Source organism: Xiphophorus hellerii, chromosome 7, assembly GCF_003331165.1.
Source record: "Xiphophorus hellerii strain 12219 chromosome 7, Xiphophorus_hellerii-4.1, whole genome shotgun sequence".
NCBI lineage: Eukaryota > Metazoa > Chordata > Actinopteri > Cyprinodontiformes > Poeciliidae > Xiphophorus > Xiphophorus hellerii.
In genome coordinates this window covers 11,984,975-12,001,618 of record NC_045678.1, presented here as the reverse complement: position 1 = coordinate 12,001,618, position 16,644 = coordinate 11,984,975, and the positions used below count along the sequence as shown (strand labels likewise).

The 16,644-nt window shown below is 38.9% G+C and overlaps 1 protein-coding gene across 6 annotated transcripts in view; it reads right to left on the bottom strand.

Annotated features, from left to right (window-relative positions):
• Window positions 1-16,644, bottom strand: part of il1rapl1a (interleukin 1 receptor accessory protein-like 1a) — a 208,557-nt gene that overhangs the window by 10,887 nt on the left and 181,026 nt on the right. For 4 of the 6 annotated variants that reach the window (XM_032567302.1, XM_032567303.1, XM_032567301.1 and 1 more), the window contains 3 exons: window positions 12,327-12,459; window positions 5,468-5,613; window positions 2,129-2,275 (listed from right to left, as the gene is read on the bottom strand). In XM_032567302.1, the coding sequence (XP_032423193.1) occupies window positions 2,129-2,275; window positions 5,468-5,613; window positions 12,327-12,459 (426 nt within the window). The remainder of the gene's footprint in view (window positions 1-2,128; window positions 2,276-5,467; window positions 5,614-12,326; window positions 12,460-16,644) is intronic. The other 2 variants (XM_032567304.1, XM_032567307.1) reach the window with 1 other exon arrangement.

The window sequence follows — 16,644 nt, the reverse complement described above, 5'->3', positions numbered from 1 at the left end:
TATTATACTTGGAAAATTTTAGTAGGTAAAATAATTGTAATGACATTAGATGGAGCATTGACCTTATTTTGTATACATTTTTGAGTAAGCGTAAAAATAATGTATCAACAAATTCTGGGCTATTTAATTTTTTATTTGCAATAGCCTATTTGCAGTAACATCTTACTAATCGGTTTCATTGCAAGGAAGAGTTAGAAAAAATATGCAAAATTATTTTTTTATCCACCTGCATCTGATCAAAAAAACTCATAACACTTATGAATACAAACATAGCATTTTTCAAGATATATTACTAAGTTTCTGCTGTTGTTGTCACCATATAAAATGATGTCTTGAGAACACTGTGTCTACATTGGCATTTAATTTAACTTTAACCAAATCAGAGCGCATATAACTGAATTTGCTTGCATGATTAGATGAAGTTGATTCTATGTCTGTATATAATTTAAAGCTGTTTCTCTTATAAAGCGTCTTATTTGCTGTGAATTAGTGCTGGGTAAAATACCTAGATTGGCAAATCTGAATTTGATTAGTTCCATATTGAAGAAAAAATCACTAAAACACTGTTGATCAAATTATAAAACCTGTGAAAACACACAAAGAGGGATTTCAATTTTATTTTTCACTATTTTAGGTGGGACTCTGCTTTAAAGCTGTGGTCAAAATGTCAGTAAACAACTTTATTTTATTTAACCAGGAATGTTCCATTGAGATACAATATCTCTTCCAGCAATGTGTTCTGTTCAGGATGAGCTGCAAACATTTCAGTTTCTAAATAACAGTTATTCATTTAATCACAACAGATTTTCTGGTTTGTGATCCTAATTTTAACTATCAAGAGTCGGCCTGAAGCGTGCGAGGTTAAAACTTTCTGATTGTACAGTCAAGTCTCCTCACACTGGACTAAGTCTGTTTCTGTAAGTGGATTTTGAACTGGAGCAACACTTCTCCAAAATAACACCTAACTATTTTCTGCTCAGCAGCTTTATTTGGAACAGAAGGGCTCGTCGTAAACAACGGAGTACAAACACTGATTCCCAGTGGCGTCACATCCATTAGGCCATGAAGTGCGCTTCGGAAAAAAAAAAAAGAAAAAAAAATGGGTTAGATATAAACACGACCAAATCAAGACTCAAGCAATGCACTGCTACACACCTCAAAATGATTTCTCAGAAGACAGTGAGAAGAACTGAAAAGGCAGAAAATAGAATAAAAGAAGCACAGTGGTGGTGACATGTTCAGTGAGTGCTAGTCATTATTCTCTGTAGAACGTGAATGTGGGACAGCCAAAAAAGAGAAGAGGGGCTTTTTCAAAAACTCTTTGGAGAAGCAGGCGCAGCTTTGAGACTCCCTGGAAAGGGCCAGACCCGCGCTCGATTGGATCCGAACATCAAACCCTGCCTTCAAATTAGCAACAGACGTCTCAAATTAACCACCGAGGAAAGCTGGAGGAATCAAAACCGCTTGTATCAGCTGTCCCTGACAGTGTGACTTAATCATGTAGAAGTTTGAGTCAACAAAACTGCGTGTAATAGATAATTCATGTATGTAGAGGGGAAAAAAAAGCAGTGAGTTTCTTGTTTCCAGAATTTTTAAGGACACAGAGAGAGATACTGGGACATAAACAGACAACTCTTTAGTTGAAGGAAAAGTTAACTATGTTGTGCAAAGAAAACAAGCTGCTGCTCCACAATTTCAGGCTAGTTTTGGCTCCTATTTGTCACTCAGGGAGGTTGTTTCTAGCCTGTCCAGTCCCCATGTGCTGCTACATGGCCTTCGTTGGTGCAGCACGAGCATCCTTCCCTGACATATTGAGACTGATCTATTTTTAAATGGGCAACAAATTGAAAATCCTTCCCGTCTTCCCCCAATGGAGCCATGGTAGCAGTAGTCCCTGGCCATTTAGGAAAAAGTAGAGGAAGGATTTTAAATCTGCTGTGGAGTTGGTTCAGGTCAAACACAACTGAATATATATATATGTATATATAGAGAGAGAGAGAGATAGAGAGATATATAGATATATATATCTCTCTATCTCTCTCTCTCTATATATATATATATATGTAGGGAAATCTTGATAGTAGAAGCTAGATATTTTGTTTATTCAGATGAGCAGGGTTGTCCTTACCTCCATCCACATCCTCGCTGCCGAAGTGCCTCCTATAGAAAAGCATCAGCTCAATCTTGTAGCATTTGTGCAGGGAGATGAGGAAGATGAGAAGCAGCAGAATTGCTCCCAGCCCTCCTGCCAGCTCCACTGTGTACATGAGCTCTGCTGAGGACAAGAAACACAGACCGAAAATATGAGAAAAACTGCTGACACAATCGCAGCTTCAGCTCCTTTCACAGTTTTGCGTGTTGGCGTATTGTCTCTGCACCAAATTGGACCTGGGGCCCGTCTCCCTTTTTGTTCAGTATTGAACTGTTGAAGTCGGGGAATTGAGGCAGTCAGACGGCACATTTACATTTGCCAAAAAAGCCGGACAATCTGCAGAAGTTTCGGAGCTCAACTCAGAACAAAGTAGAATCAATCTTCAAAGACAGAGGGCTCATAACGAGTTTGAGAAAAATGAGAGAGCACATTGTAAGGAGACATGAAGGGGGGGGGGGGGGGGGGGGGGGGGGGATCTAATGAGAAATGGGCTTCATTTCTTTTTCATAGCTCAGCAATGACACAGATCTGCACTCTTGCCGTCATCCATAGTGGGACTGTAACAATTCTGGACATGGATGGCGGCATTTTCAAAACAACGGGTTTCAGATTACTCATCTTGCCGTCAGTCGCCTCTCCATCTGCGTTCGCTGCCGTTTTTCCTTCCCTTTTCAGTTCATTTCTCTTCTCTATTATCGCCTCCATGTCTCCCCCGAGACCTGGCTTGGGGATGAGTTATGATGTGTATTAAAGCAGCATTTACCTGGTTGGCTCAGCTAGAACACGTTCACCTTTTATCTCTGTCACACTGTGGGCTTTAACAATGCGTGGCTGCCATGCCAGCTGCAATGCTCTCTATTTTATCAGACAGAGCAAAGACACACATCTTCTCGTGCCGCAATAGAAACATTGCGAAGCAAAGAAATCTTATGTTAAATCTTGTCTACCCTCAGTTAGGCATTTGCGTTTTGTTTAAAATGATCTAAATCTAATGTTTATCTGAACAATATTATTTCAAGAATTTAAATAAATGTATTATTTTATGTTTTAATTTGAGATACATTATATTTTTACAATTCTGTCAGTCTTAAAATGAGTAAAAACATGGTAGGCGAGGTCTTACCAGTTAATTTCATGCATCAATCACTTATTGGCACCCTTAAAATAAATTCATCCAATATTGCTGTGGCAAAATGTCACTGATAAATTGGAAATGAAACACACATTTATGTTTCCTTCATTTCTACAGCAAGGGAATGAGCAAATGTTTTTGCTACACAAATGTCTACTGCCAGATTTATTAAACCACTGCTGTTGATACCATGTACAACCCACAGGTGTTCTGTAGGATACATTTGTGGGACTGACACAAAAATAACAGATGGTTGATTTTGTACGTGATAAACCATTTCCATGTTGCTTTGGGCATATGTTTTGGATCATCAATCTGCTATTTATTTTATATATTTTCAGTTTACTAAGAGATTTACAGATTCTTATATGAAAAATTCCTTTTATTTTAACACTTTCACCAAGGTCATGTTGCAAGGATTTTAGATAAGAAAAAAGTATCAAATATTTATCTTTACCAAGCTCAATGGTGTAAGGTGTGGGGTCCTTTGCCAATAATTCATTGTTTGTTTCATGCCAGATCCACATGAAGTGTTTAGTCTGAGCTGACTGAAGCGCAGAGTTCCACTTAAAGTCACAATAGTTTTAGCAAGATCCAAATGCTTGTCATGTTGGACAGAGAATTGTTTTTTCTAGTTTGGCACCCAAACAACAAGTTGGCATGTAGAAAACATCTAATTGTAACGGAGACTCGGTGACTCTAATAAGGCACCTTTTTAGGGAAATTCTCCAACAGCGAGCTTACCATTTTGCTCACTTTCTGTGGTGGCAAAATAAATGTGGGTTCCCATTTATTTGTCACAAAGTTGTTTTAAAGGTCCATTGTTATGTATTTTCCAGGCACAGAGAGCCATTTTATAAAGCAGTCAAGTAAGTATGTTACCATATAAAAATGTATAAACATGACCTAAAGAAGAAATTTGACTTCGCAATTTGATGCTTTGAAATTGGCCTCTGTCTCTTTAAGAAGATCCTTCTCTTTTCAACACTCCGCTTTCAGCACATCATTACAACAATGTTTTATTTTATTGTCTACATTTTATTGTTTAGTAGGAGTTTTGGACTGAAGTATTTCCTATGATGAGATCAGCAGACTCAGATTTTGACCAGGTGTTTCTGGAAACAGGCAGTACTTTATAAGAGCAAGAGTTTATGTACCTTTTTAAAACTACTGCTTTTAAAACTATAAAATAGATATTACACAAACGGCAGTTTTCTTTGAGCTACATCCTGACTTTTTGAGAGAAATATTTGCCTTTTTTTCATAGAATGCATTTTTTTCCCCCTAGGGAATAACTTTGCTAAAACTTATAGATTAGATTTTCCAGACATTTGCACAATACTGTGACAAGCTATGTTTAAATATACATTCCCTTGTCTTTTCCCATAATTGTAATGCATCTAGCTGATTACCACCAATTATCTTTTCTCCTGGAGTTGTTTAAGTCCCACTGACCGATACTCGCCATCAAATCCTTTGGAGATACAAAGTATCTCCAGTGTCGTTAGACCTGCCGCAGGGCTTGTAAGTGATATGCTCGTTGAGAAAAAAAAACAACAAAAATACATGAAATGAACATCAAGATCTGGATGAGAGAGACAGAGAAAGCATGACTTTGCATCCCTCTCCTTTCACAAAGAGAGTTAAATGAAGTCGTCTGCGGTCCGCAAAGACCACTCAAAGGAAACTGGGCCATCTACAAAGGATGATCACAGAGAAAGAGATTAAAGCGGGGAAACAGACGTATAAAGACTTAAAATGTAATTGTATGCTGGATGTATTGGCCTGTTGGGAAAAGCTGCAGACCAATTTGCTGTTTAAACAGCCATCAAATTACCTCTCTTGTGGGGTGACAGCTAGAGCATGAAAACAGCTTCAGACAAGTCATGCAAGAGAGCCAAAATAGCTACAAAGCTGCTGGTGCAAACACAGAAGATAAGACAGTACCAAATCCAATCATGAAGTTTGGGTAAATATACACAAACTAATGGGAAAAAAAGGAGAAAATGTTTGATGGAATGATGCAGCCGCCTTTGATTATTTTATTTATGATTTAGCTTAAAGAGAGCTGATGCAAAATATCTGGTACAGTGAGACTGTGAGCAGAAAAAGGAGAATTGTTTGGGGAATTAAAAAATATTAGTTTTTTTAATTTGAAATGGGAAATAGCCAGTAGTTCTTACCCCGCCTGAAGATCTGAACGGTGGCGTTGATATGCCCATGACTATTTTCCACATGACAGGAATAGTTTCCTAAATCCTCCTCCTCCAAAGACTCAATAGTCAAGGAAATCGCCACTTCCTGCTCTCCGAGATGTTCCCTGACAAGCCTGCAAAACAAATACACAAACAGAGAACAATACGTCCTTCGCTTCACACTTTTGAAAACAGCTGATAAAAGATTATTTAGGTAGTTTTGATTGATGCATCAGCCTGAATTTTTAGTCCAAAGTTTACTGTACCCATGGAAGTACAATGGAGGTGCCTCCAGATTATGATACCTTGAGTTCATTTCTGAAGGGGGTCCAAAGTTGTTTAGTTTGCATGTGTTTTATAGATCTGGAGACAGCTTACAAATGTGTCCCCTGAGATAATTTTGTGGGAACTGCTGCAAGTGCATGGGACCCTGGGGTTGATAATATTGGCTGTATGAATCCAAAGTAAAAGGAGTGTCTTGTTCCTTTTACTTGAAGTTGCGCTTGTTCAATGAGGTGTTGGACTCAGCCAGATCTGCCGCATATGGCTTATGTTGTTTGTGGTTTTCATGGGTAGGATCTCAAGATGTATTAGTTGAAAAGGCGGTCTGGTCTGGGAACCTCAGGCTCACATCCTAATGGTTTATTTATGTCTGGATCTTCAAGACATGCATGACTTTCAGCATGCATTGGAGCAGTAAGCAGAATGCCAAGAAACCAGAATGAGTTCATCTAATGCCGAGATTGAAGTAGAGTGGCCGGTCCTCGGCTCGAGTCAGCTGAGGAGGTTTTGGGGTTTGATCTTTGACCTTTTCTGGTTGTATTCCAACAGGTGAAGCCCCTGGGCAGATGCAGAATCTGCTGAAGGGACTATATGCCCCTTTTGGCCTGGGAGTGCCTTGGGATCCCACAGAAATAGCTGGTGAGTGTTGCTTGGGAGAGCAATACCTTAGTATCCCTCCACCACCTGTTGCCCATGTGACTTCAGACAATGACGGATGGATCAGTCCTGATTGCTACATGGATTTTAAGCTTTACATAACATCTCAAGCTATGTGACACAAACGCATCCATTGGAAGACCCCCTTTCTGTTTTGTTTAGCAGTTCATGGAATGTTAATTTCTTTTCTCTGCACTAAAAATATGTGAGCAATGAAAATCAATAAGGGATCTTCCTGAGCTTGTGTGTGTGTGGGGGGGGGAAATCAAATAATGGCGATGAGAAGAAATTCTTTTTATAGCAGCTGCCATGGTAACGGCAAGAAGGAGAGAAAGTAATATTCTATAAAGTAAATGAGTGCCCCACCATCCTAACCTCCCCCCACCCCCATTCTCCCCCGCTGGGTTGCTTGAGCCTGATGGAGTAGAGAAAAGGGAAACGACGCTCGCTCATACCTTAGACACACTACTTAGCCCACTTTTACAGCACCCTCAGCACAAATGATGAGACAAAGGAAACAAAGCACAAATGAGAAAGCGCGACTCCGCTGTTTGTGTGTGTGTGTCTGTATCATTCGCCATGATGAGAAGGAGGAGCGGGATGAGGGCAGAGTGTTTGCGTGCCAGCTCAAGTGTATTTGGGAGGAATGAGGGGGGGAGGTAATGACTCTCAAGAATCTCACTTCTCTTGCCTTCGAGCCGATAAACTGCACCCAAGGATGGCTTGTTGGAGAGATTTTGTCAACTGTAACTGAAAATGTATCATGAGTGAGGAGAGAGTTTAAGGCAGGGCTGCTGATCCTGAAGTTGTTGTGCTGTGGGAAGAAGGGTGGACTTAAGATGAAGACATAGGAATAATTCATGTCTCTCCAGGGAGTGATGCCCACTTTGAAGCCTCTCATTTCACATAATCACACGTTGGGCCTGCGAAGGGAGTTTTCTGTTCTAGAAGCTGGTAGAAATTGACCACCTGGGCCTCAAATGGAGATCTTGTGGAGACTCGACGTGGAAAACAGGGATGATGGGTTCCATTTATACAGAGAGGAGCTAAAACAACTTTTGCTACTGCACATGATGGTAGAGGTAACAAGTGCAGGAGGGAAGCTGAAGTGGGATAACTAATTTGCTGTCAAATGTATCAGACCAATCACTCTTAACTAGATAAAAGGTGTCAAAAAGTATCAGAAACTTGCAAGAAAACATCAACTAAAGTATCAAAAAGTCAAAGTAGGATGAAATAAACTTTAAAGCTACGACTGTAAAAATATTAAGAATTTGATGAAATCAGAGATCTTATTCTGTCACACATAGATGAGTTGAAAAACCAATGAGTTCTCCCAGAGAGGCTGAGATTCAGACTAATTCTCCTTTTTTTATTATCTCCAAGAGACCTCCACCCAGCAGTTTGGTAAACACACTTTCTCTCATATTTCAAGGACTTCTTGGAACAGCAAATCCATAATGCTACATGATGTGAAAGGTCCTTCCGCTGCCTCCTCCACAGCAGGTTGTGAGAGCTTGAACTCTAGTGGTGGCTTTTGAATAACTTTAAATGGTGGTTGTTGCAGAAAATGTTCAAGTACCAGGAACAACACAAACACTTTTTCCCAGACATTACCGCCGAGTCTGGGGATCTTGTCCTAATGCAACAAAAGGGATAGATAGCATATCTATCAATCTAAGCTGCAAAATTAACTCGAATGTGTAAACTGAATTGTAATAGTTATTTAAATACAAGTTACATAATCCAAGTCATTTAGTTTTTTTAAAGAGGTAAGATAAGGTAGGGTATTTTCATTTACATAGCACATTTTCAGTGACAAGGCAGTTCAAAGTACTTAATATGAATTAGAAGAAAATACAAACAAAACTACAAACCAAAAACAGACAAACAGGTAAAAGTATAGAACTACATATTGAGTTCCCCATATTTAGCAAGAATATGAATAAGTAGTCCATAATTTATAGGGGTTTCTCTGGATTCTAGTTCTAATAGATGGTACTTTCTAAGTTTGTTCTAGATTTGCAATCTAAAAGGAGTTTCTATAATTCTTACAAGCTTAATGCTAAATGTTGATCCAAGGTAATGATTAATTTCTCTAGGCTGAGTATCCCCTGGATCTTTTTGTTCTAACTAATATGTTTGATTCCTGTTCTGGGTTGAAAAGGTGTAGGAGGGATATTATGTATTTTCCAGGCACATACTGCCATTTTATTGCTCAATCAAGTAAGCATGTTACTTTGAGGTGTTGAAAATGCAGCATATTTTAAAAATGACTAAATAAATTTGATGTTGCTTCATAGCCATATCTGACACCTTGAAATTGGCCTCCGTCTTTTTAAAAAACTCTTACTCTTTCTGACACTCCCACTTCAGCACTCACAACCATGTTCATTCTTTCTGTCCATTGACGATGTTTACAACTATTTATTTCTATCCATCCATCGACTCATTTTCTTTATGTTATGATTCATATCTTATAATCATAATTGAGGGGTGGAAAGTTTATGGAAACGGGTCTGATGATGCTGTAGCCTCAACAGGATGATTACATGACGAACATTTTGTCAACTTGAATTTTCTTTGTTTGAATCACAAACAATACCACAGCGCTCGTTGGCTTAGCGACCAATTTCCACTTCACCCATTGCTTTCATACGCTCACCTGCAAAACGCCAACACAACATGCTCAATTTATTGACCACCTACTTCATTATGCTGAGCCAGATTTGTTTTGTTAATTTATTAATCTCTGCATGCTATGCTAATGTCCAGCCAACCGTGCCGTGATAACAGAGGCAGTCTTGTCCCCGTGGCACAAATGAGAATTTATGGGCTCAGGTTACCACAGAAATGAACTCCCGTCTCCAAAATCAATATGCCTTGAGTTGGGTAAATAAACGCCTGCAGAAACCCGAAGCAGCTCAAGGTTTGACTGCTCCTCTCGGCACTCAGGTTTGGCTGCTGACAAGGCAGCAATAAAACCCAATGTGCCAGACTGATGACAAGATGTTAACCCTATAGAAAGATACATGTTATCATATCAGGAGCACAGAGTTTAACCTCATGGAGTGTACAGATTAGTTCAGCTTTTTCTTCTAGCCCTCCTCACCCCCCTGTGGTTCTCCTGGCTTCATCTCTGGCTATGTGTCTATGGAAATAAAATCAAAGCAGGATCCGAGAAAGCCCAGGGTATCAGCTTCAACAACAGAGAACGGATGATTGAATATATTATTGATCTGCTGCATGAAGTCCGGGTATGAATTATTGAGCAGAGAAGCCCTCAGCCTTTGAGTGGGGGGAATCTTGTTGTCATGGAGTAATAGAGGAAGAGAGAAGCAAAGGTTCTGCTTAAACTGCAATTTGTTTCTTCTGCATGCGTGCATTAACGCAAGAGAAAACTCATTATTGCAGATGCGTTTTCGTTAACGTTGCTCTGCAGCGACTTGGAACATTCCTGCATCTATCTACTTCTTCTGCTCTTGCTCTACATTCTCTCCTACCCTGCTGGCCTCCTCCTCAGGCCCTTACTGCCCATCTGCAGCAATAGGTAGTGAAGAGAAGGAGAAAATGTGTTGCAAGTAAATGGCAGTAGCTAACAATCAGAAGGGGCTGCGTCCTCTGCAAACAGCCCTGATGGGAAATATGCACCGGGATGACACAATAGACTTCTTTACATGTTTTAAGGAGGAAGGATTGACCTGAAGATACTCTTGTTTTAAAGGAAAGAAAGTTTAGAGGCTGGACTAAAATAAAACCAAACGGTGTGAAGCTCATAAAGAGGAGCTCAGCATTATTTTTAAATAATAATGCTATACCGCTAGTGGAGAGCAGCAAATGTGTTCTTGTTCTGGTTGTCAGAGAGAGACTTTATGATAAACCATAGATGAACGTATATGCTCTGGACCAAATTCACTACAAACTGCACAAATATTTTTTTTTTCCAGGTGAAAAGAAAAACACAAAACTTAAAATTTGGGATGATCTGCTTGTCAGTGTTTTATTATGTCAAAGTTTAGAAAAAATACAGTTTCAAAACTGCTAAAATTCCCCACCATATATTTTCTGCAGTATAAAGTGTGAAGCATTTTCTCTGCAGTGCTGCCCCTCCCCCATTGTTTGTAGCACAATGCCAGTCAGCTGGCTTAAATGAGACAACAATTTTCTGTCACTTATGAAAAAGGAAGATCCGGCTGTCTTGAAATGCTTCAGGTTGCAAAAGTAAAAGAAAATGGGAAAGTGATGAAGTAAAAACTTAAGAAAGAACATTCATCTTATTAAAGACACACTCCTCAAAGCATCTTTGTTAAGCTGACTGCAGGGTTACACAAGCAGATAACCTGACTAATGAGCCATCTATTATCAGTCTTCTTATACTAGAGTTACTATTTAAATAGAGGAATTACAGAGAGAAAATGTTCTGAAAAATAAACCTGACCTGTAAAGTGCATCTAAAAATCTTTAATGCAACCATTTTATTCTTGATCATAATTCTTGCACAATTTTTTTTTCTGCAAAATTTGATTTCTCTTATTTTTATTTATTTTTTACTCCAAAACAGAGTTTTGGCCCCATATTCACAAGGAATCCTAAGACCAGTATTATCTCTTAGTGACGTCATTTTTCATGAGTTTCTGGAATTCTAAGATTTTTTTCTGAATTTTTCAGTAGGATAAAAGTATTCACAAAGAATCTTAAGAGAGCTCCTAATGTGACAAAATGCTACGAGAAGTGACCTTTACTGAGCCTAAGAGTTTCTTAAGCTTCCTGTAAACCGAGGGGAAAGCAAGGTGGATAACACTGCAATGATGCAATGGGTGTTTCCTGTCAGCTCCCTAAACTACGAATAAATAAAATAATATAATAAATAAACAAAACTCATAAAAACGCAAGTGGAGTCAGTCTGACCCTTCCGGGACTGACTCCTGTAGGGTTAACCAGGTAAGATAGTGAAGAGTCTGACAGAAAGGAGAGATATTCTCTGCTACCTGGATAGAGCTTTGCCAACAGCAGCCACTGCTCCTCATCCTGATTGGTTTTCCCACACTTACCCTTTTTCTGTTGGTCGTTTCACCAGATAAAAACAGTGAATTGCTGACAGATGAAGGTCACATTAATAAAATACTAAAATTATTGTGAAACAGATGATGCAGTAAAATGACCAGCACGGTGAAAAGCTGCGACAAATCACAATAATTATGAGGACATAAATAAGATGTGATCAAAAATGTTGATGCTGTGTCTCAAATCATTTTGTTTTTGAAGTTTCACCATCATCACACTTTTCTTAGTCAACTCTATCATGGGTAAATTTCCATCTACTGATTACTGGGGGTGTATTTGTGACATGAGTAAATTTCATTATTGAAAGAAAAAAAAACACTACTTTTGACAAATAACTGATCAGTTATTTCTTAAGGTAAAATTTGCTCCCCACTGAAATTAAGGTTGGGATTTTCTGTGAGAAAATATGGCACATTTTAAGATGTTTGACACATTTTCATCAGGATTTCACTGCGTGTGACCTCAACATGTAAGGATCTCCCAGCATGCTGTCACATCAAATAGAAAGTAATTTTTCCTCCTTATTCATAACACTTTTTTATTTTATAAAGAACCAAACAAAAAGTGTCAAAACAAATGAATAATGACCCACAACGAGTTTCAAGTCTGTGTTCATAGCATAGAGAAACAAATTAAAAACAGAAGCTGCTTTAAAGGCGGGGAATAAATCTCTTGTCGGTTTACCTTGGTCTACGCAATTTAGAGCTGATGAACTAAAACGTGCAAAAACTACTCGTATTGTCATTTAATCCTTTGTGGCAAATTTGTCCACATCTGCCTTTAATTCCTCATTACTGCTGAGCTGGGGGGAAAATGACTCGGAGCAAAGTTGTGAGTTCCTTACTTGATGTCACTTTCCTGGACCCTCTCTTCGTCCAGGTCCTCTATGAACTTCTCGCCCTTCATCCAGTAGATAAGCGGGCTGGCATCTCTGCTGTAGCCAAAAAATGCTCTGCATGTGAGGTTCAAAGCGCTTCCTGCAGAAAGAGGAGACAGGTTGTCACTTTCAAGAGTCCTGCTGTCTTGTTAAAGGTGACGTGTTTGTGCGCAGCCTGAAAAATCAAAGCCAGTGCTACTAACACAGATGCTTACCGTCATTAAGAGGTTTGACATTTTTTTTTTGTTTACACCCACGCATGCTTCACAAAATTATTACACATGGAGACAAATTGATGCACAAATGTCACATAACTTTTGGTGGAGACAATCTGTCTTTGCAAAATGTTTTGATTTTTCTGACGTAAAAACAAGTAAACAGCATTGACCACACGGGGGCACTCTAGAGCTGCTCAAATTCCCCCCTAGAGACTGGTGTCATATGAGAAAATAGGGATTTGAGAGAAGACAGACGATAACATTATTTTATTTGGAGCTGCTGCTGGGTACGAGGGAAGGTCAAGAGTCAACAACTGCAGTTTGCAGAGAGCTGATCTGTGGAAGAGGGAGTAATTGTCTCTGGGGAGTCAATGGGATCTTTGCTCTATGAATGAACGACTAAAAAGAGGGGGCAAGTATTCGCGCAGACCGTCACTTCAGCCCCAATTAAAAAAGTTTCATGAAAACTCCTGGTACCATGAAGTTATTCAGGGGAGAAGAGAGATGTAAAATAAATAATGAGCCCAGGGTGAAGAAAATGTGATAAATTATAAAACCCCATTTCACATGAAGCACCTCTATGAGCTGATCAGAGCTGGCATTAGCAGGACTTTTTTTTTTTTTTGCCTCCACTCATGCTCGACTGTTAATGCACTTGAACTATGCACGGTTGAAACAGAGCATTCACATGTTCGTCTTTTATTCCATGAAAGGGACCAGGGGTGCAGTAAGCACATCTCTGTGCAACATGTAAACGACAGCCGATGAGCATCACCTTCTGTAACATTTTCAGTGCAACACTCTCCTCTGGAAAAGAGTGAGGGATTTGAAATGCTTTTAAATACATACAGTGCTTTGTAAATCTATTCCTACTTCTAACCTCTTGACGTTTTGATACACATTACTGAGATTTCATATGGTAGACCAACACAAAACCAGCACAACTATTGCATTTTCAGCGGCTGCTGTTCCCTTTAACACTGTAACATGTCAAATAAACCAAATCTTTTGAAAAACCTGTTTACCCCCTCACCTGTGGTGGTACTGTACCAAGAACGCTAAGTGCAACTTCCTTCTTCAGAAAATGTAAACATAAATGGAGTAACGTCGGAGTTTTGTTTTTGGCAAAAGACCATGAGCCATTTTTCCTGCTAACTCTAGATTAGCGTGTTTGTTTTAGTTGTGTTTAAGCAGAATGCTCTGTTGGGCTGCAGTTGCCACAAAATAAATCATGTATTGTACTTTTCTGTGACGTTGTTATGTAAACGTATGTTTATCAATGTGGTTTCTCTGTCTTCTATTATTTTTCTCTCTTTCTGCAAGTTTAGAAGCAGACTTGTTATACCACTTTCATGCATTACATTCTACTTTGAGTTCAATCCCAGTGAAATAGTTTAAATTACTTACTGAAATGTCACTAAATGTGAAGAATGTAAAGACTTGGGAAACAATAATAATTTTGCAAGGCACTGAATAGACAGATTAATTTTACTTTATTTGCTGTATTTCTTAGAATCAGGCACCTAAAACAATCTATTGTGAAGATTTAATAATTTGCTTTTGTGTTTTACTTGAAGATCAATAGCAACACAAAGTAGAACAACGAGGAGAGAGAAAAATAACACAAACATTACAAAACTCAAGGAAACATTCACAGCTTATTTGGGAAATGTGCATATATAAATGCATAGACATTCCCACTGTGCAGTTAATAGGGCTGCTGATTCATGATCAAGTCCAGTTGTACGTTTGCCAGAAAAATAAAACAGGAAGGATTGTACACCTACATCTGTAGACAAGTTTAAACACAGTCTTGTGTAATAAAAATAGTTATGTAAACAAGCCTGATGAATAATCAATAAATGTGTTCTTCAGGTCACATATTCCTTTTTATTAGTCAGTGCAGATAATCAGGCTGGATGCAGAGTCGTGTGTTCACTGAAGCCCAAGGGCACGCTGCTGTAGCCCCCTCTCACCCCCAAACAAAGGCATTGCAGAAACAAAGAGCAGCCACCACAAGCACAATATGCCTGCCCTGCTCTTTGAGTTATGATCATTTCTTCACTACTGAGATTCATTAAAAAAACATGACACGCACAGTGACTGAACATGTGCATGTCATGTTACTCTTTGCTGCATGGGATATGATTTTTATTCATTTTGTTGTTCTGAGTAGTAAATTAAACAACCAGAACCGCAGAGACCCCAGCTGAGATTCAAGTAAATAACACATCAAAGCGTACCTGTGTTTTATTCAAATTATTTACACTGCAGTGAGGACTAAATGTTTCATTTTTCATTACAAGACTGTTCCACGGCATTACATTACAAAAAGGGTCAGCATAGTGCTGACAGCAGCATCTTTTTCCCCTCACGGTGTACACCATGGCTGTATCACTGGGTCAAACGCCTTCAGAGCAACACCACAGAGGTTAGTTAAAAAAATAAATAAATGAGAATGTTCATGTTTGAACTGAGGCCCTGTATCCTCTGAGCTTTTCCTGTCTGCAACCGGGAGGTAGCTTCAAACGACTTCAGGAGGTCACTGGCAGAGAAAGTTTTAAGATGCGCACGGCGGACACTCAGGACAGAAGAGATAGTACTCTCTACGAGGAGCAAGGACTGACATTTCCAAAGTTCAACAGCCACTCTCAGCTTGGTATTTGTGCACAGCCAGGCTCTACAAAGGCTACATGCAGTACCTACAAAATAGAGGCTCCCTGCACATGAGCACAGCTGCTGAATTACTTAACCGGACAATTAAACTGCATACAATGTCTGATGAACGAGACGGATAAAAAACAACAAACAAAAAAAACACTGTGCATCCTCTTTGATAATAAATTTGTTTGGTTTATCTCAACTGCAAATTAAGAATGTCACGCTGCCAGCAGCTGCTGCCTGCAGAGGAAGTCTCCACTGAGCTGCCTGGGAATCACAGGAAACAGCAGAAACCCTCCTGCTGTCTTATTCTAATCCATACACATCACTTTCTAAAATACCCTCCTGTCAACCTGTGTTAATACCAGTGGATGGTGATCATCATTACCTCTCACTAAAACACACAATTACAGCTGGGCACTCTCTCTTCAAGAAGGTGGGTGTGCTTTCTCATAAGTCCCTTTTACTGATTCATTTCCTGTTATTCCAATTATATAGCCCAACACGAACGCCTTGTTCTTTGCATAAAGCATATTATATATGTATATTTTTTATAGCATTTCAGATAAAATGCTAACACGTTTTTCTTCAAGCTAATTGACAAAAAAAGCGTTTAGCTGTAGTTTAAGAATGGTGGACAAAAGATAAATATTAGGTAGAGAGAATACAAACTTTCAACCATAGTTTTAGAAAAACTAAAGACAGAAAAAACAAATCACTGAGTCGAAACCAGCTGAAGTTGATGATATGATTCTTAGTCCATACTACGAGACTGAAGAGATAATTCAAGCTAAAAATGAGGAGGAGTATAAAATCTCTATTGTGTCACACTGTCAAAGCCCCACAGCGGTGTCTTTATTACCATGATCTATTTATAGCCTCAGAGCAGATTGTAACCTATAGTAACTCGGAAGAATGGTGCCTGTGTTTGCTTCAAGTGATTCTGAATTTTACTGACTTCATGAGACTATTGATTTTCAAACCAATAAAGTTTCAGAAAGTACGCTTGGCTTTGCAAAAAAGAAAAACAGACAAGTTAGAAATGTCTACATTTGTTTCTACAAAACAATCTGCAAAGAGCCTGAAGTACTGTTCATAACTTTTAGTCTAAGTTTCACATGAAAAATTCTCTTGTGGAGTAAGAATTAAAAAAAAAACAAAAAAAAGAAATATTTATGTTACAATCGTGTTCCTCTGGATGCTTCTGTGAGCATACTTGAGTCAAACCTTTCACAGTTATCTTCAATTTCTCTTTATTGTTGTCTTTATTCCAGGCTCACAGTCGATGTCTTCTAGCTGTTTCCCTCACTGATGCTCAGAAAAATACTTGGCAGGAAACAGTGTGAAGAATTTAAAATTATCAGCCGCTGACTAATATAGCACCCCAGCATGATTATGAGTTTTCA